This window comes from Syngnathus acus, chromosome 4 (assembly GCF_901709675.1).
Source record: "Syngnathus acus chromosome 4, fSynAcu1.2, whole genome shotgun sequence".
Classification (NCBI taxonomy): Eukaryota; Metazoa; Chordata; class Actinopteri; order Syngnathiformes; family Syngnathidae; genus Syngnathus; species Syngnathus acus.
In genome coordinates, this window is record NC_051090.1 from 9,591,218 (window position 1) to 9,615,563 (window position 24,346).

A 24,346-nucleotide genomic window follows, 5' to 3' on the forward strand; every position below is an offset into this window, starting at 1 on the left:
TGGCGCGCTCATTAGCAGCCCATAATACTCGACTAATTATAAGATGACAACCTCCATTAACGCCATCACTGCTCCACACACACGCGGACAAATACACGCACGAGCACATATTGAAGAATATTCTCCAAAGGAAAACAAAACGACGTGGTGGGGTGGGGGGGACCGACCATGACGCCGGAATTAAATCTCCGTTTTTTTAAGAAGGGGGAAAAAAAGACAAAAAAAAAAATCCTGTTGGAGTGTTTAGGAAATAAAAGCTCGCCGCTGAGGCCTGCAGAGGAGAAAAAAGCAGCTTCATTTCTCGGCATCGAGAACAGGATTCAAGAAGCTCCGCGCTGATTGGCCGGCGGGGTCTGAGCGCCAGCCAATGGGGACGTAGGAGCAGGTGGATGAAAAGGAGCAGAAAGAGGAGGAGAAGGATTTTCTTTCTTTTTGGAATGCTATGAAGAGAAGCAGCGTTGCGGTATTTATTAGAAAGGAGAAAATATTAATCACCCCACCCCCTCTTGGCCGTGGGCCGTGACGTCACCTCAGGAAGTCATTGTAGTGCGCGAGTACGGTGATTAGCGGCAAAAGGTTCGAGCGAGTGCGGAGTGTGATGCGGCAGCCGGACGGAGCTGCAAACCAGCTGCGCATTGACGCGCAACTTTCACGCAACTTCCAATAAAAGCCAAAGAAGAAGAAAACCTGGGAGTGGGGTGGGGGGGCGACCTGCGCGCGGATGCCGTGGAAGTTCACCTGCTGGATTGTGGACTTATTTACCTTTTTTTTCTTTTCTTTTTCTTTTTTTGAATTTCTTTTCTCCGGCGTGCCAACTTTTTTGGGGTTGTGCATGTGAGGAGAGGCGCGCCCGGGCTGTTATGACGACCCCCTCCCGCTAAGATGGAGGCATCGAGCGGCTCCAGCTTCGGAATTGACACCATCCTGGCGGGCGGGCGGGCAACGCCGTCCCCGCCGCCGTCCTGCTCGGACGCCGACACGGTGGCGGATACGGCGCCCTCGTCGCCGCTCTCCGTCACCGCGGAGCACCCGTCGGACCCCGACGCCAACCCCCTCCACCACCACCTCCACCATCACCACCAACATCATCATCATCACAACCAGCACCAGCACCACGGGCCGCCGGCGCATCTTCCCCCTCCTCCGCCGCACCACCACCTCCTCCTCCCCGCGGCCGGCGCGGGTTGCAGCGGCCCGCGGAGCGCCACCTCGTCTTTCCTCATCAAGGACATCCTGGGCGACGGCAAGCCACTGGCCGCATGTGCGCCCTACAGCACCAGCGTGTCCATGTCGCCCAGTAAGGCCGCCGAGAGCGCCTCGGGCCCGGACGGTTTCCGGCCCAAGATGGAGCTCCAGGACGAGGGCCGGGGCGGCAAGATGGAGCGGCGGGATGAGATGCTGCTACACGGCGACAAGTGCAACGGTACGGAGGATCGGAGGGAGGATGTTGATGCGGGGAGGAGGGCTGCATGGGAGAGGAGAAAAAGGAGGAGGAGGAGGAGGGGGATTTTGCTGGTGCATGCATGGGAGAAGGAAGAAGCTGTGCGCGGAGCCTCCCTGGTGGCTCAATTAGAGAGATGATTGTTACTCCTGGAGGCAGGAGGAGAAAAAAAGGGAGGGGGTAACGCAGGGGGGGCTACAAATAGATTGACATATTGATTTTTACAACAACACGCGCCTCAGCTCAAGTTCATTTAAAAGTTGACGCAGGTGATTTGATTTGGGCGTCGCGGACGAATTGGAATGCAGGCCGCTGGACTTTTGCTTTCCGACTTAATCCGAAAAGAATTCGGACTCAACACAAGCAGGCAAATTTTGAAATAATTGAAAAAGTAAAAACACTGTTAAAAATTCGTTACTCATCCTTTTTAGTTGTTGCTGCAGATATTTCGACGTCGGACAAATTAATTGTTAAAGCGCAGAGAAAAGACGCGACCTGCATAAATTCAAATGCTTCTTCGGGTCTTGCATGTTATGGACTCCGTCCTATTTTTAAGACAAAAATGTATACTTTAGATTTAAATTTTTAAATATATAAATACATATATATTCAAGGGGAATGTTTTTAAAGATAAAACATATGCGGACGTATTCAAGAAAAAGTTAGTTTGATAAACAAAATGTGTATTCTCGAAAAATATGACCATTTTCAAAACAGAAATCACTCGTTTAATCTAAAAGTCCGTGACAAAAAGGTTGTATTGGCAAAAACAAAATGCATATATTAAAGAGTATGCACATATTTCTTTTAAAAAATATTCGAGGAAAAGAAACTATTTTGAAGATCAAATAGAGCAAAAACGTAATAATGAAAGAAAAACGCATATTTCAAGAAAAAGCTCAACTTAATATTTGCATGAAAAACATGTTCACGGAACACGCTCGTACATTTTTCTTAAAAGCTACAGTATGTAATTTCGAGGAAAAGTTGACGACTTCTAAGATGGGAGAATCAAAACACATCACCGATGATCAACTATGTGTTTCTCACGAGTGAACAAAAAGGACGCCACGTCAAACGTATTATTTTCGCGTATTAATAAGCCCGCTCGCCATGCATATTTCTGCCACGACCACCCGGGAATGGAGTGCATGTGCCGCCATTAATTTGCTGCATGTTGTGGTGGTGGGTACACATGCAGGCAGCAAGGAGGAGGGCGAGCGCGAGATCTCAAGCAGCCGCGACAGCCCGCCGGCGCGCACCAAGAAGCCCCGCAAGGCGCGCACGGCCTTCACCGACCACCAGCTCAACCAGCTGGAGCGCAGCTTCGAGCGCCAGAAGTACCTGAGCGTGCAGGACCGCATGGACCTGGCCGCCGCGCTCAACCTCACCGACACGCAGGTCAAGACCTGGTACCAGAACAGACGGTACGACAATGCGCCCGCTTGCGTACAAACGTGCACTCAAAGTGGCGAACTAATCAAAAGAGACTCGTTTAATATATGTTGATTACATTCTGGTGGATTTTCCCAGCAGACTTTTGTAGCTGTTCCTTGAATTGTCGATGATTATTAGTGTCAGAGGGGAAAACATTCCATTCTTGTCTTTTTTTCATTTCTATATGTTAGACTCTGCACGGGGGAGGACTATTTCTACGTTCGAGGCAAAATCTTTTCTTTGGAGTGGGTTTAATGTATAGCCTGTCCAAATGTATTTTGTTATCAACTGGTTAAGTTACTGTTGTATCATTTTCATTGTAGATTATAAAATAACAGAAATGTCAATGGTTAGTTTGAATATATTTTGATTTATTGGTTTCATAATTTAACGGTAAAGGCGTTTTGGACGTTTCATATCTTCATGCAAAAAAAGAAGAGAAATGTACATTTGAGAAGAATGAAAACCAAAACAAAATGAATTTTCAAAAATCAATTAAATTGGAGGTTGACAGGATAATGTCCAAGTATGGTCAACACGCCACAGGTTGGCCAACAAGGGTTTTATCGGGGTTTTTTTTCTTTACAATGAAAATAAGAAGCATGCATGTTTTTCCTAATTCATCGTGTAGAATGAAAAGAAACACAAAAATATGGCCCCTCCCCCCCAAAGAGTTATGAAATCCCACGTGACCGCATGCAGCCCAAATATGGCCCAGATTCTAGAAGTTGTCCACTGATTTTTAAGCATGCAACTTTTTCTTTTTTTCCAAAGTGAAAATGGCATCAGCATTTTTTTTACCTCTAATTCGTCGTGCACTTTAAAAAATGTGTCCCCCCACAGTCCCACACGCCCATTTTTTTAGATTTAAATTTGACTTCAGACCATGTACGTGCCTGCACACTGGAAGTTGGCCAGGTTGATTTAGGCATTGTATTTGAGCACTAATTGATCATCTGATTTTGAAGCGTATTTTCCCATGTGGAATGGAATTAAATTAATTCATCTCAGATTTTTTTTAAATCAAAATGTTTCTCCCCACAACTTTGACAGTATTCTATGGACATGCCCCCACAGTGGAAGTTGCCCACCACTGCTGGATTAAGAAAGGATTTTAAGGATTCTTTCGCTTTATTATTCACAATTAACTATGATATTCAGATATTTGTTTAAAAAAATCTAATAATTCATGCATTACACAGTGTACTGGATTTTTGCCTGAATGTGGTTGGCTTCAACTGATTTAGAAGCTTTTTTGCTTGGTTGTTTTTGCACCAATTTTCATGCACAATTCAGCATGCATGCAGATTTAAAAACCAACAACTTTTTTCTTCCTGCAAAAAAGATCAAATAGCAGTGTTCCCAATGTGTGGCGCGCAATTCGGTTATTGTCCGCACCTATTTAAAAGTGTCGATTTTTTTTTTAACCGCTTAATTTTATGATGCTTATTGTATGTATGCATTTTTTGCAGCGACTAACTCCCGTTGTCGTTGGGCCTCTGCAGGACCAAGTGGAAGCGTCAGACGGCGGTTGGCTTGGAGCTGCTGGCTGAGGCCGGCAACTACTCAGCCCTGCAGCGGATGTTCCCGTCGCCCTACTTCTACCACCCGAGTCTCCTGGGCTCGGTGGACGGCAGCACTGCGGCGGCGGCGGCCGCGGCCGCCATGTACAGCAGCATGTACCGGACTCCCTCCGCGCCGCACCCGCCGCATCCGCCGCACCCGGCGGCCGCGGCGGCAGCGGCGGCGGCGGCCGCGGGCATCCAGAGGCCGCTGGTGCCCCGCGTGCTCATCCACGGCCTTGGACCAGGGGGCCAGCCGGCACTGAACCCTCTGTCGAGTCCGCCGCACGCGCGGTAGGGACGCTAAAAAGGAAAACTAAAACAACAACAAACCAACCAATTAAAAAAAAAAAAATACACTAAAGACATTTAACCCCGCGCACACGTGGCGGGGAAAGGAGATAAAAGACTCTGGAACACGCGGACTGCTCGCGTCTGATTGTTCGTTTTTGCTTTGTCTTTTTGTACAAAATCCACTTAACATTAGCAAATAAACAGTTAAAGTTTATTATTAGATGGAGAAGAACGGAATGAATAAAGACGTAATGCAAACGTACAACTTTTCTTTTCTTGTTACCTGGCCGTCTAAAAACAATTTTGTTAATTTTTTTTTTTTTAAAAGTCCAATTTACTTGTTAAACGTTGCAGATTTAGCTTGGTGACCGACATTTGCGCGTAGTGGCGGTGAATGCGCGTGCACGCGCTTGGCAACGTAAACGCGCAGGGATTGGGAATGTGGCCCTGCAGCTGCTCACACATTTCTCCACTTCTCAGCGGGACACGCTGCAAAGGAAAAAACGACAAATTCTCCAAAAGCCAGCAGGGCTGCACGGGAGCCCTTTTCCCATCAGGGGCCATTTGGAGAGCCGTGCTAAATTTTAGTCATTGTGTGATTATTATTATTATTATTATTATTATTATCATTATTATTATTTAAAGTACGTTCCTATTTAGCCGCACGATTTTACCCCACAGTTGCAATGACGTAATTTGCATTTCCAACTCTATATCAACTTCATAAGAAAATATATTTTCCATTTAAGGGCATATACTCAATGTTATCGATTTTAGTTTGTTTTAGAACTATGACCCCAGAGGTTTTTATGCGATGATATTTAGATAGCTTACATCATGGCCACTTGCACAAACAAACACGCTTATTTTACTGCACACGAAGGAGCAACTATCTTTTTACTACTTTGATATTTCAGTTTTAAGAACTATAGAGTGGACGAAATTTATATGCCCCCCCCCCCCACCCCACCCAAAAAAAAAAAAAAAAAAAACCCCAGCTAAAATCGTAGGAATGTGACTTTTTCACAAGAGGCGCAAATTTTGCCATCTTGCTTTGCGGCAGATCCAGCGGCAGCGCGGTGCGCTTTGCGCACGTTGCTCACATGCATGACTTCTGTGCCATTATGATTTATTTATTGCACTCCGCGGGTGGATGGAGGAGGGAGGGGACGGCGCGGGTTTTAGTGTGTGTGCGCTTCATTAACAGCCTGCAAGCCAAACAGAATTAATGTGGCAGCATAGATACCTGCTCATCCATTAGGCAGACGCCTTTAAAAAAGAGAGGGGAAAAACATGATGAAATATCAGATGTCAATGATTTTTATGAGGAGTTATTTACGTGTGTAGTTTTTTTTTGCGGTGGAGTGATGGCGCAAACAAAGCGGCAAATAAAAAAAAGTGGCAGCGACTTGTTTAAAGTGGGTCACACTTGAGTGTGAGTTAAAGTGACAGCGTGAAGCTGACTGGCAGGTTGAGCTTTTCACACGGGAAACGCTCAATGCAGTCCAGATTTGCAACATATTTTACATTAGCATTCATGTTTGGATATATTTGCAAAATTTGACTTTTGATTTTTTTTTGGCTAACATAATAGCAGAGGATGATTAATCAACTGGAGCTTCAAAATTAGCTTGGGGACAAGGTCCAATTTCATTGTAATATCTGCCTAGTACCTCCTAAAAATGTTACAATTATTATTTTCCCAAATAGATTACATAAAAAGATCAGATAAAATAAGAACATAAGCAAAAATAATTTTTGAAGTTGCACAACAGTCTGAGGCTTTAAAATGAGCTGAAAAGAAGTTTGAAAAAATGTACAATACTAAAAGAATGTAAAAAAATAGGTTTGAGGCATCACTGGACTAAATACAAATGGAGATATCTGAGCTCTAGTATCACCTGTGATGTCACTCAGTACCTCACACTGGGTAAAAAAGATGTTGTTTTTTTTCCCATTTAAATTTTTTCTTTACAAAATAGGTAAACATCCGCCTCACAGTTCAGAGGTTTTAGGTTCGAATCCAATGTAGTGTTTGCATGTTCTCCCCATGCCTGTGAGGGTTTCATCTCTCATCCCAAAAACAAGCATGGTAGGCTCCAACACGCCAGCAGGAGAATAAGTGCTATAAAAATGCATGCATACATTGGTATAAGAAGTCTACACACCCCTGTTGAAATGTCAGGCTTTTGTGATGTAAAAAAAAAAAAAAAAACATTGATCTGAAAAATGTAGAACTCAAAGCTAATGAGAACATCTGAAGTTTGGGGTGAATCAGATGAAGACGAAATTGAGGCAAGCGTGTGTTGACCATTTAACATGAGCTTGAATGTGAACCACATACCGCTTCCAAGAGGGTGTGCACACTTGCGCAACCACAGTTGTTTATTTCCAGCACCTCTCTTAAAAAAAAAAATCTCTTTTCTCTCAGTTGAGTTGTTCAGGGTCGGCTAAAGGTCACGTCAATAGTGGAAAATATTTCGAAACGATTTTCTTTTCTATGTTATGTCATAAACACCTGGCCACCGCACAAGGGTGTTGAGACTTTTAATGTACACTTATCTTGATTTCAGTTTCTGTCAAAACATACCAAAAAATGTAAATGTATTAAATGTAAACTAAAAGTAGGTGCGATGACATTGTTACGCAAGTTTTCCTGTCACTAAGTGGAACGCAATCGGAGGCCTGTCGTTAATTTTTCTTTTTTTCGCAAGATGACGGCAGGCCGCTGAAGGATTGCGTGTAAATCGAGCTGGGAGGGCAGCAGACGTGCAGATAGCGGATTAAGGCCTCTTTCCTTTCTTTCTTTTCTGGCTTATTGACAACAGATGGGCTTTCTTGGGAGGGAGGCGTTCTCTCTCGCTGTCTCGCTCGCTCATCTCCTGCGCTCGCTCGCCTCTCCTCGTCGGTGTTCGCCTGCAGCGGGAACCTCGCGAGGCTCCTTTAATTGCCACTTTTCTGGGCGTTCGCTGATGTAACGCCGCCATATCTTTTTCATGACAATAATGAGCTAACACTTGCTCTGCTTGGCCTCTCATTATCACATCTGCCGACATCACTCACTAAACAGCGTCTTAACCCCGCCCCCTCTCCACGCCCGACCGCCAGCCCCCCACCCTTCCCTTCCTCCTCATCCGCCCCTGCAAGCATCCACCAAAAATATCTCAGCAGCATCTTCCACATTGTTGCCTTCAGACAACACGGCTGACCGAGTGGACTAAAAATGTTCAAGAACAAGAAACTGTGCTGGCAGACGTCGTCCATCCATGAGTAATTTTAGCTTCAATTCAGTAACTCAGAAAAGACATCTGGTACTTTTATTAAATGAAACTTAAAGCATTCCAAATTTATTTTAAGAATGGACCTCAATTCAATTTATTATGATTTTAATGGCCTGATTAAAAATGTAACCAAGTAAATTGCGATTCATATATAATAATCCCTGACTTGGGAACTTAAAAAAATAAAATAAAAGCGTTTTAATTTTTTGTAATTTACCACATGCAGTCAGTCTTAAAACTGCTGGCTCAAAAATCTAATTTGGGTCACTGATGTGGGTCATTTGACCCAACTTCTACAAAATTGGGTTGCTTTGTACAGAATAAGCCAAACTTGGGTCAGATTGGCCCAAGCTAATGGGTGAGTCAAAATTTTGACCCAGCAGTTTTAACAGTGTACTTGTGCACACAAATGTGGATATAGTGTCTTCGGGCCACCCTTTGGGAGAGGCCGGCGGGCCGGCGGACAGCAAGCTGCCGGTCTGAGTGATGGCCGACATCATGGCGGCTTAAACGGGCCTCATCATTTGGGCGAAGGCAGCCAGTTTGCCTCGTCGGCTCGCCGTCGTCGTCTTTGTCATGTGACGGGACAGCTGATGGCACCGAGGCTACGCTAGCTTTCAAGTTGCAACCGGGCCAACCGCCAACAAGGGATGGAGGAGGATGGAGAGGAGAAGGGGGGGGGGAAAAAAACCGTCTATCAGCAGTGATGTCAAAAGCTTCATTTTTTTTCTTCCTCCTGCAGAGCAATTAGAGGTTTCATCACAGCGGAGTGATGTCAGGATTCATTACGCCTCAGCCGCGGCTAATTGCTTCAAGGTTAAAGTAACAGATCTGACGCCGTCCCATTTTGAAGTGACAGCCCCGCCGCACGTTCTGCTGCCGTTTGGCGGAACGCAGACGCGATGACACCCCGACGCCGGGAGGGGGAGGAGGGGGAGGAGGCAGGAAGGATGAAGGCTGACAAGCCAGAGCACATCAAAAGGCCGCCGTTGGTCAGCGCGCCGCGTCGGAGAGTTGCTGGCCTTCGGTTCCCCAAAACCGTCCAATTCCAGAGACTAACGTTTGGAAACTGAATAATGGCAGTCATCAGAATATTTCAAGTACGTTGCATAAAGATTTTTAGTCAGTCAGAGTCAAATTCCAGTCATTCCAGAAAGCTAGTATTGTGCATCAAGAGACATGGTGCAAGTCCCGTCTTAATGTCATAGACGAGGACAATCTTATTGGCAAACAGGATCTTGGCACAAAAGGACCCCAGATTAGCATACGGGATCATTTCCACCCACTCTGGAATGCCAACTTGATTTGTCTTTTTGCCGCTCACTCGCTCGTGTGATTTCCTGTGCATCGCAACTGTGTCGTCTCTGGCTGTTACAACAAGCGCCGTTGTCTTCCGCAGCTAGCTGCTAATTGCTAATGTTTTGCTGCCAAGCCGCCTTTTGGCCGACATCCACAAAGAACACTGACGTGATCTACGGGCGATGAAACCAAGACAACAACCGGCTTTAGATATGCTAAATTTCAAGTGTAGATTGTCTGCTACGGAATGTCTTCACATTTGACAAATTGTAGAGAAAGCCTACAAAGATAGGACTAGCTCCACAAAATTGAGCAAATTTACCACAAAGTTCGGAAGCTCGGCTAGATTAATGACTATGTTGTTGGGATTCGCCAAAGTCGACTGTAATATTATCATATTTGTTTTTGCTCTGAATGAGCTCACCAAAAGTCAAAAGTGTAAACGATGGTACTATTAATGAGTCGGTTAAATGACGTTAATAAATGCTGTGGGAATAGTTTGCCACTGATTCCAGTTTATGGTCGGTGCGGCGTCTCTTTTTAATCCACCCCGTTCCCCCGTCTTCAGACCTTCACGTAACTTCCTGACCCGAGCGGAGAGAGAAATCGAAACCAGTTAGCATCGGCGTGAGGGCGCCAGAAGACGAGCGGTTGTTTACCCTGCGCTTCTCCGAGTGGAACACCTGATCCTTTGCACCGATTGTTTGCTTAACCGCTGCTGGGAACGGAAGAATCCCCTCAGGTCTGAGTAAGTGTTGATCTAAAGTGGGATTGGAAATGGCCTAATGAGGAACTCTTTGGATAATTAGCTGTAGCCGCGGCGCTTGTGCATAATTTGAGTTCTTCGCCAGCGAGGAGGGAGATGACGATGAAGAGGAGGAGAGCGGCGGATGATGAAAGCGCCCAGAGATCGGGGTTAATGAAAATTAGCCTGTCAAGTTTGTCTCTACCTCGCTTCTTTTTCTTCTTGGGCTTCTTTTGTTCTTCTGACGCCGCCTTATTGTTGATGTAATGGAACAATTAGTGTTAGCGCGGTTCATGGCAGGGATAAGGTGCTGGCTGGCGGGCAGGACGCCGCCTGTAATTAGGAGGCAGGCTGATGACATTCAGAAGGAAACGGGAAAAGGAGGGATTCGACGCTGCATTTGTTCTGGAGAAGTCGGGAAAACAGTGAAAGTTTGTAAACCAAAACAAAAAACAAAGACTGTGTGTAGTCAATTGAAGTTATGCACAGAGAAAAAAAAAGCTAATTTTAAACGTCATATAAAAGCTAACCATCATCTGGCTGCCGTGAAGCGTGCAAATGAAATTCAACAACACCTTGATAATAAGATGGCGTCCCAACAGAAACTAGCGTCCGATGAGACAAAAGATGATGTTAGCCTCGATTTGGTCATGTCGTTTTTGTTTTGAACACGAGCGTTAGCCAACGAAGCGGGTGTGAAGACTAGCAGCTAGCGCGAGTCCGGGCTTGCCGAGGCGCTAAGTGCTGCCGGACAATGCGCTCGCTCAATATCTGCATCTGAGATTGAGTGTTTCGTGGACACAAATTAGCATTTTGTCAACAAATTAGTCACTGGAGGACACAAATTAGCATTTTGTGTGCATGTTATGTCTATTGGGGCCATAAAATAGTCTTTCGTGAAGAAGTCATGCCCATTTTGTGACCATAGATTTGCTTTTGTTTAGCCATAATTTACTATTTGGTGGCTTGAAAAGAGAATTTGTGTCAAAGTATATCCGCATATAAGTACATTCCGGCCACCCCTCCCCCCAATCATGTCTGGGACGGCGTACAAAGTGGTGAGAAATGCATCGACAAAACCGTGTTGCCAAGTGGATAAGGAGCCAATGTTACAGAGACTATTGTGTTTCCTCAGCTAGCCGCAAATAAAATACGCAGACAAAACTGGTCTTTCTGCGCATTAGCGATGCTTATGCGTTATTGTGCCCGCAGCCGCACAAAGCACCACCCCCCCCCCCGCGGTTGAAGCGATTTGCTGTGCACAATGCAGCAGCTTAACCAGCTAGGTCAGGTCAAGTTGACTCTGACAATGGAGACTTTAGCACGGCACCCACAGCGCCGAGTGTCGCCCGGACAAAGTGGAGCAAACATTTCATCGAGTAGCGGCCCACAGTCCATAAATGTCCCGTCCAATCTGCTCGCTCACATCAGCCGCGTCTTTCATCGCCCGTCTGCTCTTCCTTCCGCAGCAAACTCAAGGCCAAATGTGGAAACAAATAGGCCACTAAATATGGAAACAAATATGGCCAGGGAAACACACGAGAATTTTTCAAGATCATTTTTCAGAGCCCACATGTAAAGACAGACAGTTGAAGTGCATCTTTGACGTCTATAGTCGTCACTGGCAATGAATGAGTTTAGATTCTGCTTTGGCTGCAGCTCGCACAACGCGGCCAATCCTTTCCGAGCGGCTGCGGCGACTTTCATTTCATTTTATCCCGCTCGCGAATCGAATAGGCGACATGCTAACAAAAAGACGAAAAAAAAGCCCAGCACAGGATTGACACGCAAAAGGTAATTTATGCTGGCCCTTTATTTACCGGCGTGCCGAGAGTCGTTCTTGAAGGCTAATTTGGAGCGAGCTTGGCACCTCTTCTGAGCTACGAAACGTCGTCATTTGACACACACAAAAAAAATCTTGAACAGGCATTGATCAGCTGCTTAAGTGCCCGAGCTTTTGTTTGTTTTGCCGGCAACGACGCTGTCAACGCTTCTGTCGAGGCTTCGCCGAGTGTGTTCGGTAAGACGTAATGCTCGCGTGACACCTTGCGGAGCGGGAATGGCGGGCGGGGGAGGGTTTGATGGTTAAAGAGGGGACGGCATCTGGCGTGACAATTATGGGAATAGATTACCTGAAAGCAAAGTGCTGTCACATCCTGATCATTTCCCGCACAACAACAACGACGACGTACTCGTCCTTCTTGATTCCGCCATCTGCCTGCCTCGCATTGTGAGAGAAGCACACTTTCATTATCTAATGCCTTTTTTTTTGTTTGCTACTGTAACATCGAACGCGGAGCTAACGGTCACTTGGTTGGAGTAGGCCGCTCTCAAAAGGAGGCTTTGAAAAAGGTCGAATGGCGACTAAGTCGACGAAGAAGAAAAGGTCCAATTAGAGATGATTTGCCAAAGAGGCTTTGGATTGCTTCCGTCGGCCTTTTTATTAGTTGCGCTTTTGAGGAGCTCGCTTGAGTGCGCTCGTTTACTTTCATCTAGCTAGCGGCGGCTCTCGTCCGACCTCTGCGGCGGCGCGACTTTGCTGTTGATTGAAACAAATGAAACGTAGTTGCGAGTACCAAACGTGTTTGCTACCCGTAATTGTTGTTGGTTAATAAAACAAACTGTGATTGGCTAACGTCTTCACATTATTCAGATGGACATGTATCGTCATTCTCACCCGTAAACTCGTTAAAACAAAATAAGCAGCATCAGCTCTTGTCACGCATCACATTATCTTTTGTCAATTTCACGTCAGCGGCGCAAAATGCGTCCGCTGGTATCGTCACTTTGTTTTCTTAAAACAAAGTAACCATCGTCTCAAACGTTCAAAAGGGAACCTATTGAAAGCTTTTTGTTGAAAATTGCAAAATTGACGTGACATTCAAACAAAGTATCCGCGCCGGCTCGGTTTTCAGATCGCTCGGAGGAAGAAAGGTGCAATTAGAGATGATTTGCCAGAGAAGCTTTGGATTGCCCGTGCTGACGTACGATTTGCTCTTAGACTTGGGCTGAGTGCGCTCGCCGCTTTCATCTGGCATTTGGAGGGCGAGCACTTTAATCAACTTAATGCTAGCGATAGCGCCCCTCGGCCCAACTCAGAAAGAGAAGCGCAGATGGACTCTGACGAGGCTTTTCCATCAAGCAAAAAGATAGGGGTCGGGTCGCGGCACCGGGCGTCGACGCTCGGACGAGCCGACGCGAGCCGCGCTGGTTCTCATCTCGCCGACGTTTTTCCTGGGGCCGTCCGACATCAAGTGTAGGTGAGGGACCTTTGTTTATTTCAAAGCTGTTTTCTTCCCTTTGTGGACTCTTGGGCCTTGAAAAATGTATAAGTGTCCTTTTGCAGACATCTGAGGGGCAAATCAAAGGCGGAATCACAGTAGCGGCAGCGGCGGAGTCTCGGGTTCTCAAGCCGCCACCTGCGCACGACCGGCCTGACCTCAAATACGAGCAACCTTCAACATTGACGTCTGTGCTGGCAACATCAATGGCGTGCAGGTTTGAGCTTTCGCTTCAGGTAGATTGCGACTCGTCACTCCGGGCCGGCCGCTAGCTTTCTTGTGTTCAACTTGAAGTTGTGTCCGTTACGTTTTGGTGCACATCGGTGTTCATCTGACAACGTTGATTTTTCCGAAATAAAAATAGAGTCCGACTGTGAATGGTGAGTGTTATCTTTTTGTTGCTGTTGTTGTGACCCGGCTCATTAAAACAAAACAACGAAGCCATCATATGAATATGCAATTGTAAATCATGACTACAAAAGGCTCGTGGTTACTCAGTTCATTAAAACAAAGTAACAACAATCGCCATTTTTCCACACTGTCCAACCTTGGACGCCCGAGTGCTAATTTTAGCGTTAACATGGCTTTTCACAAGTTACGCACTCAAATCATTTGTGTTAAATAAAGCTGACAGTTAGCGCCGCTACCTTTCGGTGAGGAAACGCCGCAGAGTGCTCGGCAAAGGACACGGAGACGCGAGGGCCTCGCAGGCATGACATTGTTTTTGACTCTGCAAAGTGCTGAGCTCAACAGCGCGGCCGGCAAGCGAGAGAGCGCTAACGAGGGAGGCGGGCGGGCGTGCAGCAGGCGGTGGGCCCTGAAGGAAGGATCAGTAAGGCAGCGGGGCTCGTCTTGAAAGCCAGTGCCACTTGGACACGGAGGTCCGCCAGACGCTTTTCATCCTTGCCACCAAGATTCCTCCCCGCTATCAATAATTGACTTGGAAAAGAAAGACACAGGCCGTGTTCAGGTTGACTTCTTGCGCACTGTGTCACGATTTTGAGTGTGTGGTGAGTAAAGCTTCTTGAAAAGTAGTCGAACAAATGCTAAGGTAGATTTAAGAGCTTGAACATAAGTAAAGCGAAGACCAAAGCAACTAAAAATCTATACAGTGATGAGTGACTCGGGAATGACCGAACGATTCCAAACAGCCGTAAAAAAGGAGGAGCGACTCTTCAGCCCTGGCGGAGCTTTTGTTTTGACTCGGACCGGGGTCGCCTTTAGCTGGAGGTGCGCTCTCTCCGGGGTCAAACCGCAGATTAATAGGTGCGCTAATGAGCTCCCTGAAGTACCCCCCCATCCCAATCTCACATTCCCCCGAGTGTCCACGGTGTCCTTCTGTGATGGATAGCAGCGAGCATCACTCACGCTCAACCATTTGTGCCAAGAAGAAACATCAGCTGGCGTGACAAATGCCTCCACCAAGACGTCACATCCACCGTCCTTTTGTTTGACGCTTTCAATCCGAGGGAATTTGGGTTTTGACACACGGGGAATTTGTCCGCTTTGATTCAATCACAAACGTCAGGACGGCGAGCTTAACAAAACACTCCATGCTAATTCCGCCGTCAGTCACTTGAGGATGACTTTGATTGGGGGCGAGGCCAAGATTTGGAAACAATTCATGTCAAGTTAAAAGCGGAGGCTGAAATGAAAACAAAAACAAACTATTATGGTGAGGAGGGCAAAGCTCTGTGGACGCACATACATAACATTGTGCAGCAAGTGCAGAATCTACTGGGGGGAGTAAAAAGAATAAAATGGATATGACAGGGAAATGAGGCACTATGGAATATTAATAATTGGTGCGCAGGTACGCGTGCGTACTGAGAATTTTGATGAGCGCGCCAAATTGGGACGCATACAATATGAGACAATTGCCTGGTAAACGGTGTTTTGAAGTGAAATTAAGTGAAGATTGAGTGGAAATAATAAAGCAGTTCAGAAAAATCCAGTTCCATTTTAGTAACTGAATCATGTGATCGAACACCAACTTGCCCGGCTAGCTTTGTTAGGTCGCGGCACATGCTAGCATGCTAGCGACGCAATTAAAACGAGCCAGACAGAAAGACTTATTCGACAGGAAGGCCAGCTTTTTTCGCACCTTCCCACGACATCCCTACTTGGTCCATCTTTGAGCAGCAGGGCATGTTTAAAATTCCGAACAGCGTTGTCCCGGTCATCCGGCCCAGCTGATTAACACTTGTCGGCGGCGGGGCCTAATCAGGTTCCCCGGTCGGGAACGCGCGTCGGCCGTCATTAAGTGACCTCACACTTGCGGCGAACGGCGACGGGGGGGAGGACAGATGGTCCGGCAGCTCTCAGGAGGTGATTGCTTTACGCCGGTGCATGGAGCGATGCTAATGACCTCTGTGGTCTCGCATTAATGGCCTCCGTCGCCGCCGATGAAGAGCTCCTTACCTCCAAGACGGGATTCTCAGGCCCGATATTGTTGCCATGTACGTTTAAAAACGCTTCGTGATTGCGATGTTGCCATTTTTTTTTTGCTTAGTTCTTTTGATTTGAGACTAATATATGATAAGAGTACCAATACAAAATACAAAATGAAAAACTGTGGTGGCATAATACAGTCGACTAAAATGACTCATGTGAAGCCATTTGTTAGAATGATCGTTTCAAGGCAAAAATATGTGAAATACGTGTGTTCCAAAATTATTCACATTTGAAATTAAGTTTTTTGAAGATTCCATACAAACTGTACCTGAAAGCAATTTAAAGGCATCACCAAAATATACACAAAACGTACCTTTAAAGTGGCACAAATACGTTCACGAAAACATCAGATTAGCATTAGCGCTTTTAGCTTTGGATCCAATTTGTGTTTGAACAGAAATGTATCAACGGACTTTGTTCAGACGTTGATGGTCGAACAATTGCATGTGCACACAGGTTTAGCAAGAAGAAGAAAAATCTGCACTTACCACATTGAAGATATGTGCTGCCAAACTTGCTCCCCAGTGAGCCATCAAAAGTTATACAACAATATCCAAAACAAGGATGATAGGATTATTTTACAATGTTTGGCCACATTTCCTCTACGGGGAAGTGTCGCCCATCTTTGTTTTACCTACAAAAAAAAAAAAATCACAAGAAGGGGTGGCCTTTAGGTCATGACCTGTAAACACCTTTCCTGACAATCACCTTCGCCGTGTCACTTCTTGTCAGCCACTTCCTGGTTCAGGCTCAGTTCACGCCTGCTTTGGACAAATATGCCGTTTTGTGTTACACAATGTATTAGCTAGCATTTTTTCCGTCACTTAGGCTGGGCATTCACGCCGCATTCCCCTTTGGTGTCAAGTGAGTTGGTAAGCGTCGCATTTTGGGTCATTTGCTCGCCGGCCGCCGCCTACGTCAGTGCGCTCGTGTCCCCTAGCTTTGGTTACGAGCCCGCCGGGCAAATGTGTTTATTTATAAGGTCGAGTGGCCCGGTCGCCGTTTTGGGCGAGAGAGAACGGCTTCACGTTAAATTTGCGTCGGGATGCTCCCTGCGTAATAGGGTGCTTGGTTCAAATGGGTGAAGAGCAATTTGGATTCAGTGAATGTTCAGTTTGCACTTGGCCAGTCGAGCAGAAGGTGCAGCTTTAACGGCGGACCATAGACTGCTGCTCTCGTGGATTACAACTTCATCCAAGTCATTTTATTGTGAAATGACTGTCTCCTAATTGCAATGGGTTGAAGAATTTAGAGAAAAATAGGAATTTCTATTTTGTTTAGTTTTTTGGTTTCCAAAAATGTAAGATTTCATCTTGAAAATAGGGCTTTATCATTTTTTAATTTTTACTTACTTTCTAAAGAAAAAAAAAGAAGGCTTATTCCTCAAATAAATTGAACTATGCTTGGAAAAATAAGATTTGATAGCAAAATTAATATGAAGTTTATCTGGGAAAAATGATTATAAATCTTGACTTTAACTTGATAAATAATTATCTTCAATTTTTAAAAATGATCACTTTTTATCAAAATAAATGGAAAATAGGACTTCTTATCTGGTCACATCTCTAACTTTTTGCTTTAAGAAATATAATTTTTATTAGTCTAAAAACGTTTACACCAAGTTGTCGTCACATTTCCGTCTGTGTTCTCGTTCCTGAATGTATTTTGTTCTTTTTTGTGTGAAACCTTCCATTATTGCGTTTGTACGCCGGAAGGCAAGACGTGACTGTCTTCATCCTCGCTGCCACTTGCCTCCTTGAAGTTTTTTTTAATGGCTAAAAAGAAAGGCGGATTGTGCTTCAAAAAAAAAAAAAAAAAAGGAGGAGGAGGCGGGTTCTTTTTAATCTGGGGAATGAGTGCTTGGCCATGCAGCCAGCGGATCCGCAGAGAGCGCCAGAGTGCCAAGCGGGGCCGGCCAGTGTATTAATATTTAAATTGCCGTCCGGCTAATCAATGGAAGGGCCTACTTGTGCGCGGCGCTCCCCTCAGACGGGAAGCGATAATGGGGAGAAAACCTGCTGATTAGCTCTCTGCCGTGTGTAGTGCCGCGTACTTGAAAATTCTACGCAACGCAAACCCAAAAGAGCAGTCGCCTCCTTCGCAAAATGGCCGACTCACTCCTTCCTCTAGCGACGTTTCAGAAAATGCACGGCCATCTTATATTTTGTGCTTCTTTGGAAAAGAAGGCGCGAGAGAGAAATCCCGGCTTAGGCCTTTTTGTCTTTGTAAAGCTTTGAACTCTTTGAGCCTTTCGGGCCGCTCGCTCTTCTTGTGCCGTGTGCATTGACTGTAAAGGCGCTCGATGCCGCCAGAAGACCACCGCAAGCAAAACGCGGTGGACCACCACCGGCACCGTTGCAAAATGTCTTCATTTAGCCGCAGGAGACCTCGCCTGACCTGCCGGCTTGCTCGTTCGGGACACCTCGCAACACGCGGTAACTTTTGTTTTGGGGGGGGTTGAATCAAGCTACTAAATGCAACTTTGCAAAATATTAGTACTTTTCTTGAAAAGTGTTAAATTGTATTGACAGGTTTTATCCACAAAATCTTTCTTAAACCCCAACTTAATTTTTTATTTTGTATAAAAAAAAAATTTTCTCAAAAAGTTCTCCTTTCTTTTGTCAATATCTTGCTTTAATATCTTGAAAAAAAAAAGTTCTCACAATATTGCAACTTTTTTCTTGAAACCCACAAACAATCTCATCTTTTGTTCCATTTGCATACTTTACCGGAGGGGGGGGCAAAACCTCTTCATTGGACCTCTCGACCTTTCAGCTTGGTCGCTGGCTGCCGTTTAAGACCAAATTTTTCCCCTTTAGTGCCCGACGGTGTTCTCATAACGCGGCGGCGGGTCCGAGACGAAGGGTCGGGATTTCTTTGCCATTGTCCTCGCTTAGTTAAAGCATCGCTGCCAAATAAAGAAGGGGGGTGGGTCGAAGTGTGTGTCGGGGGGAGGGGGGGGGGAGCGGCATGAGGATAATATGCGGTTTGAAGGGCTGGCGAAAGAAAGGGCGAAGGAGCCTGAAGAGGTGTTGAAAGGCAGCAAGGCCAACGCTGAACTGCTCAGTTCATTTTCCGGCTCAGTGGGCGCCGTAATCCATCTTTGGCCAGCTGCTAACAAGATGGAGGCTCAAGTTGACCTCCACAATGACTTAATCAGATTAGGACGCACAAAGATCACATCATGACCCAAGTTCAGCAGCCACCTTGATGGCCTTGTGTGGTCCCGTTTTGGGGGCCTCGTGTCCACTCGTTAGGAGAAGTCGTCACAAGCATCTTTTTAATTAAGTCCATCGGGCAGAGAGAACCTGCGCCAACATCACATTCAGACTTCGTTTTGGGGATGTTCGTCGACTTCACTCTCATAATGTTACTGCTTCATCCTTGTAATCTTGCCAGCCTGACTCGATCGGTTTCAAGTCAGATCGTCCAAAGTCCAAGCCAGGGGCCATTTTGCTACGACGTCGCGGTCATTCAAAGTGTTTTATTGTATTTACGTCTTAATTAGGGCAAGTTGGGGCATTTTTCTCGATGTGGCATTCTCTGGAAAAGCTTGCTAAGTGCTGTATAATTGACACGTTTGTAGCGCTGCATTCAAACAAGTCTTAATGGTGGAGGGGATTACTCGGCGAGCCCCCCCCCACACACACACACATACACACGCACGATTGTGTCTCGGCAGATGGTGGCACAAAATGCGTCACCTTTGAGAGAAGTTAATTAAGGCGGCCATATTGTTCTGGCTGGATACTGAGCAATCAAACGGAGAGCCGAGCAAGCCATTGAGTTATGAGACGGGTTCACTTGATTCCCAGACGCTCCTGCCGGATGGATTCCCACGTCGCCCCAAAATGTGTGTACACGGCACGCTACAGACAAGGCCGGCTTGTGTTTTGGGCTGCTTGGGAGGGAGCTGTCGACTATTGACTTGGCATCGTCACTTTAGAAGAAATACATCATTTGATACTATAAACCTCAACATATTGTTTAAAAAGTTGTAAAGTTATATCAGAGAGGAGTTTTGGACTGGCTAAGAAAAATATATCTTCGTGACACAGACATCAGTTTGTGCACATTCGGGGCTACACATCAACATGTTTTGATTGGGATGGTACAGGGCTCCGCATTAGGTCCTCAACTATTCTTTTTAAACACTAATGATACTTGTGTGATTTAAAAAATATGGCCTTTTTCTTCCAAAAGAACTTTATCTTGTATAATTTACTTTTTTCAGCATAAAAGACTTGTCTTTTTTTAATTTTTATTTTCAATTTCTTAAAAACCAGCGAGGCAGTGCTGTGCTGCAGCGGGAGAGAGGCGTCAACAAATGACTGGAGTTGACCTCACTGGAAAAACTTGCAGCAACATGCGGTTTTGTGGCACTTCAAAGTTTCCAAAAGAAAAGCAAAAGCTCGCTGGCTTTGGATTATGAGAGCGCAGCCCGCTTGAAAGCGTCTGACCCGCTGGGCGCAATATAAGATCGCTCCTTAAGCTTATTGGAGGTCCATGTTGCTTCACATCGCGGGAACTCGCTCGCTGCAAGCCACTTCCGTTCCGCTTGATCTTTGCTAATTTTTTTTTAAACCCTCCGCCGTTGTGTGTGTGTCACTGCCTCACACCTCTTTTTGATCTCCCTCCGCTGCACTAGACTTTTGTATTATTATATGTATATCAGGGGGGGCCACTTGAGCCACTTCCTCTGGAGTTTAATCATCTTTCTCTCCTTTTTTCAATTGGTCTGATTCCTCGCTGGAAGCGAGCAACGAATACTTTTGCGGCGACACAAATGAGCATGATAGCATCAACGGCTAAAGTACAAGTTAGCATGATTCATCCATAAAGACTTATGATACACAATGACTCGTAATAAGTATGGTAGGTGAGCGTGTGGTCGTCTGACACTCATTAAAGGCTCTCCAGCGCCACGGGGTGTGGGTTCATATTAGCGGGTGGGAGTGAGATCTCGCGGGTTCATGACGAGCTACAATGGCGACAGCGCCGCTCCTCCGTTGGCTAATGACGGCCAGGCCTGTCTTTTAATTAGCGCCCCCTTTCTTTTAAAAGAGCACAAAATGCCAACAATTTCCATCCTGACAAAGCTCGTCATCACACATCCTCGCCGGGACATTTTCTCAGTTCGCCACACAGCAAAAGCGAATGAAATATAATAAGAAATAATACAAACATGTAATATTAGTTTGCGTGTTAGCTGTCCAAAAAAACTATTATTTTAAAGAAGAAGAAGCTGCTTTGGTGGATTTTCCTGTGTTTGTCTCATAACAGCCACGAAAATGCACATTTATATTCAACCGACTTTAATATGAAACAACACATCATCAGGTGCGATAATAACACATCTAATCATCTTTTTACATCCAAATTGTTCTTGGGGATTTTTTTGTTTGTTTTTCCATTTTCAGACACGCCGTTCCCAAGTGGGGAGCAATGGGAGGGGGGACTAAAACGCTAACAGCATTTGCAAATGAAGTGGAAAATTGCTCTTTGAGGTTTGGAGGCAGTAACAAAACAATCCTAATAATAAGCTCCTGGTGATGATGCATGTGAGCGCATGTGAGCGTGTGCGTATGTGTGTCGAACACCCGCGCCCGCCATGAGTGCATTAGCATAATACGACTAAACAAGCTAGCATCCACAAAATGTGTCACGACCAAACTTGAACGCATGCTCGTGTTTTTCACATCACAGCATTCAAACAAAACAAAAAAAAACAAACAATGCTGCGCCGCTATTTGCTCCCCCGCCTGTGTGTAAATGACAGCGAGCGCACATTTGTAGCTCGCAGGTAGCGCTGGGGCTACACGCTGAAGCTATGATATGTGACATGTGTTGCAAGCAAGTCTCCCAAGGACCTGTCAGAAGCTGCAGCGCCGCACTTAAAGCCCCCTTTCATACGCACTTTAATCCTCCATTTAGGTCACACTCCCGCCGCCAAGGAAAGGTACTATCAACCTCCTTGTATTTTTCACTGTGTAAGTCTCCCATTTTAAAAGCAAAAAAAACAAGCAGCGGGAGCTAACCCGCCCTGGCCCCGTACCTCAAATCTTTTCCATTCGTCTCTGTGATCAACGCGCCAAACTTTCTTTGTAATACTCATTTTCTCAGAATGACGCTCGTCGATGATTTCACAAGGTAGGAAAGAGATACGGTTCTAACATTTAAATTATCACCTCTACAACATTCCGAGGATATCAAAATTTCCCGTCAACGACAAGCTATTTTTAGAACAGGCCCGCAGGCTGCCCTGATGCCTTTGGGGTAGCATGTCGGGAACTCCTGCTACATGCAATACTTCAGTACATATAACACTCAAACTGAGGACTTTGACTTCTCAAGAAACGTTAGTCAAAAAAAGAATTTGGATACAAGTGTGACATTTTCTCCAATTTATCCTCAAAATGAATGATTGATTTTTTTGTCACAAATTTTAGGTCACGAATTAGATAAATGCAAATAAAAAATCTTGAGTAATGTCTTGCACTGACATACACAAAACTATCTTAGGTACAAATACAAGATTGAGTCGCATTTATATTTTTGTTCAATTTCGCAATTTCTTGTTCTCAGTTGAGGTCTCATTGCCTCATTGCATTACTTTTTTCCCGTTCTTTCCAAGTTTAAAACATCATCCAGATGCGTAAAACGCGGGCAACGTGCGTAATCGTCGTCCGTTACGCCCCGTGAGCTCATGGCCGCTAGCCCCCAGATGCTGCTCTCATTATTCACTCAAGGTTGCGTCATTGCCGAGAGCTCGAGCCGAGGCTGTGTCCGATACACTTTAGCTCAATTGCTAAACACGCGCTTGGCAAATTGCGCTTTAAAGAGCGCGCTTTCCTACGCACGTGTCGTATTTACGCCTGGATGTGCTTTGTGCTGGCAGTCAAAAGATCAGGAAAATGAGGGCTAATGTCTCCATGTGTTGTTCACTCAAGTTACACGCCGGCGTATTACATGCGGTAGCGATGCTAGTAGAAAAGGGACCAATTGGTTATTTGAACAGCTTTAAACACTTGGATGCATCCTCTGAGAAAAACAAGCCATATGAGACAAACCTACACCGAAAAGAAACAATTGAAGAATTATTTTAAAGAATATAATTTTTAGAAACGCTAACAAAATCTGTGCGATGTAGTCAAGGCTAACAAACGTTAGCTAAAGCGCCCCGTCCCCACCCTTATCGATCCGATTTAACAGTGCTTGTATCGATGTCACACATATTTACCTATGGCACCACGAGTAATCAAATCATTTGACCAAAAATTTGAAGTCTGTCATATCGCAACTGGAGTGAAAACAAGCAAGCTAACATTGTTCAAGTTGCTAAAAACCACAAACTGGCGAAGGTGTGTGTGCTGCAAGGGCACAAGCGGGATAAATGACAAACCACCAGGCTACGTTGTGACCTACAGTACAACTGCTGCCTGTTGGCTGTCGACGGGTGTTTTTGTGCGAGCGAATCTGCTAAGAGAGGAGTAGCGTTAGCGAGCTAGCCCACCGCCCGCAGCCCACCGCTGCTGCTGAGTAAGCCCGGCAGAATTAATGGTCCTTGACAGTAAATGTCAACAGAATTTAAATTACACGGCCCGCTCCCTCTCATGAGCATGAGAACGTCTTTAGCTTCTCTGGGCCGCCATCAACACGACCCCGCCGGCTTTTTCAAGGCAGGAGGTGGGGGTAGGCGGGGGTTTCAAGATGTCTGCAAAGCACCAGCTCAGTGTTTTTTTTGTCTTTTCGTTTTTAAAATTAATTGCGAAACCAGCAGCAAGGCGACGGGGCAGGCTAATTAGTGGAATTTAACAGCAGTGATCATCAGACTTGTCGACAGAACTGCTGGCGTCACGGGCTGCCACGCTAGGCTACGCTACGCTGGCGGCCAATCAAGCGAAACCGTACTCGGCAGAGAACTAGAAATCATCTCTTCCGGAGTCAAACAGCAAATTAATTGTACAGAATGCGTTTGAAGTAACCCTCTGAACTGTCATGTGGTGACAAGTTGACCATGGTCATGCACAATTAAATTTGACTATCCAACTATTTTCTATCGCGATTATCTTCACTCGGGTCGTTTGTGAGCTAGGGCCTATCCCAGCTAACACGCTGGAAAACTGACGAGTGCTGCGACTAACAAGACAGAAGACAGAATGTGCATGTGTGTGTCAGTTAAGCATGGCAGCAAATTTTGCTATTCTGCTTAGAAGCGGCCATTTTAGGCCATTTTGTCAATTTCCAGGTGTTCTGGGAGATTTTCTCTGATAAGGTGAACTTTGTGTCCAAGAGAGATGGATGACGCTATATTGTGAAAGATTGGAGTGTTTTGTCACTGTGTGTCTGCTGAGTCTGAGTGCCAAGTTTGGCGGTTTACAATGAAGCGGCCATTTTAAAGTAATTTTGTCCATTGTTATTTCAGATTTCACCTAAATTCAAAACACGTCGATTGAAAGATGGCCAATGCTAGTTTTGCATCGAGTATGACATTTTGTCACTGTGGACGTAAGCAACGATTGGCGGCAAATTTGACATTTGGGTTAGAAACA

At 45.5% G+C, this 24,346-nt stretch overlaps 1 protein-coding gene across 1 annotated transcript; it reads left to right on the forward strand.

Annotated features, from left to right (window-relative positions):
- Window positions 1-385: 385 nt before the first annotated feature.
- barhl2 (BarH-like homeobox 2) lies at window positions 386-5,700 on the forward strand. The gene is made up of 3 exons (XM_037250269.1): window positions 386-1,423; window positions 2,643-2,868; window positions 4,384-5,700. The coding sequence occupies exons 1-3, from the start codon at window positions 883-885 to the stop codon at window positions 4,736-4,738; spliced, it is 1,122 nt and encodes a 373-aa protein (XP_037106164.1). The 5' UTR covers window positions 386-882; the 3' UTR covers window positions 4,739-5,700.
- Window positions 5,701-24,346: the final 18,646 nt, after the last annotated feature.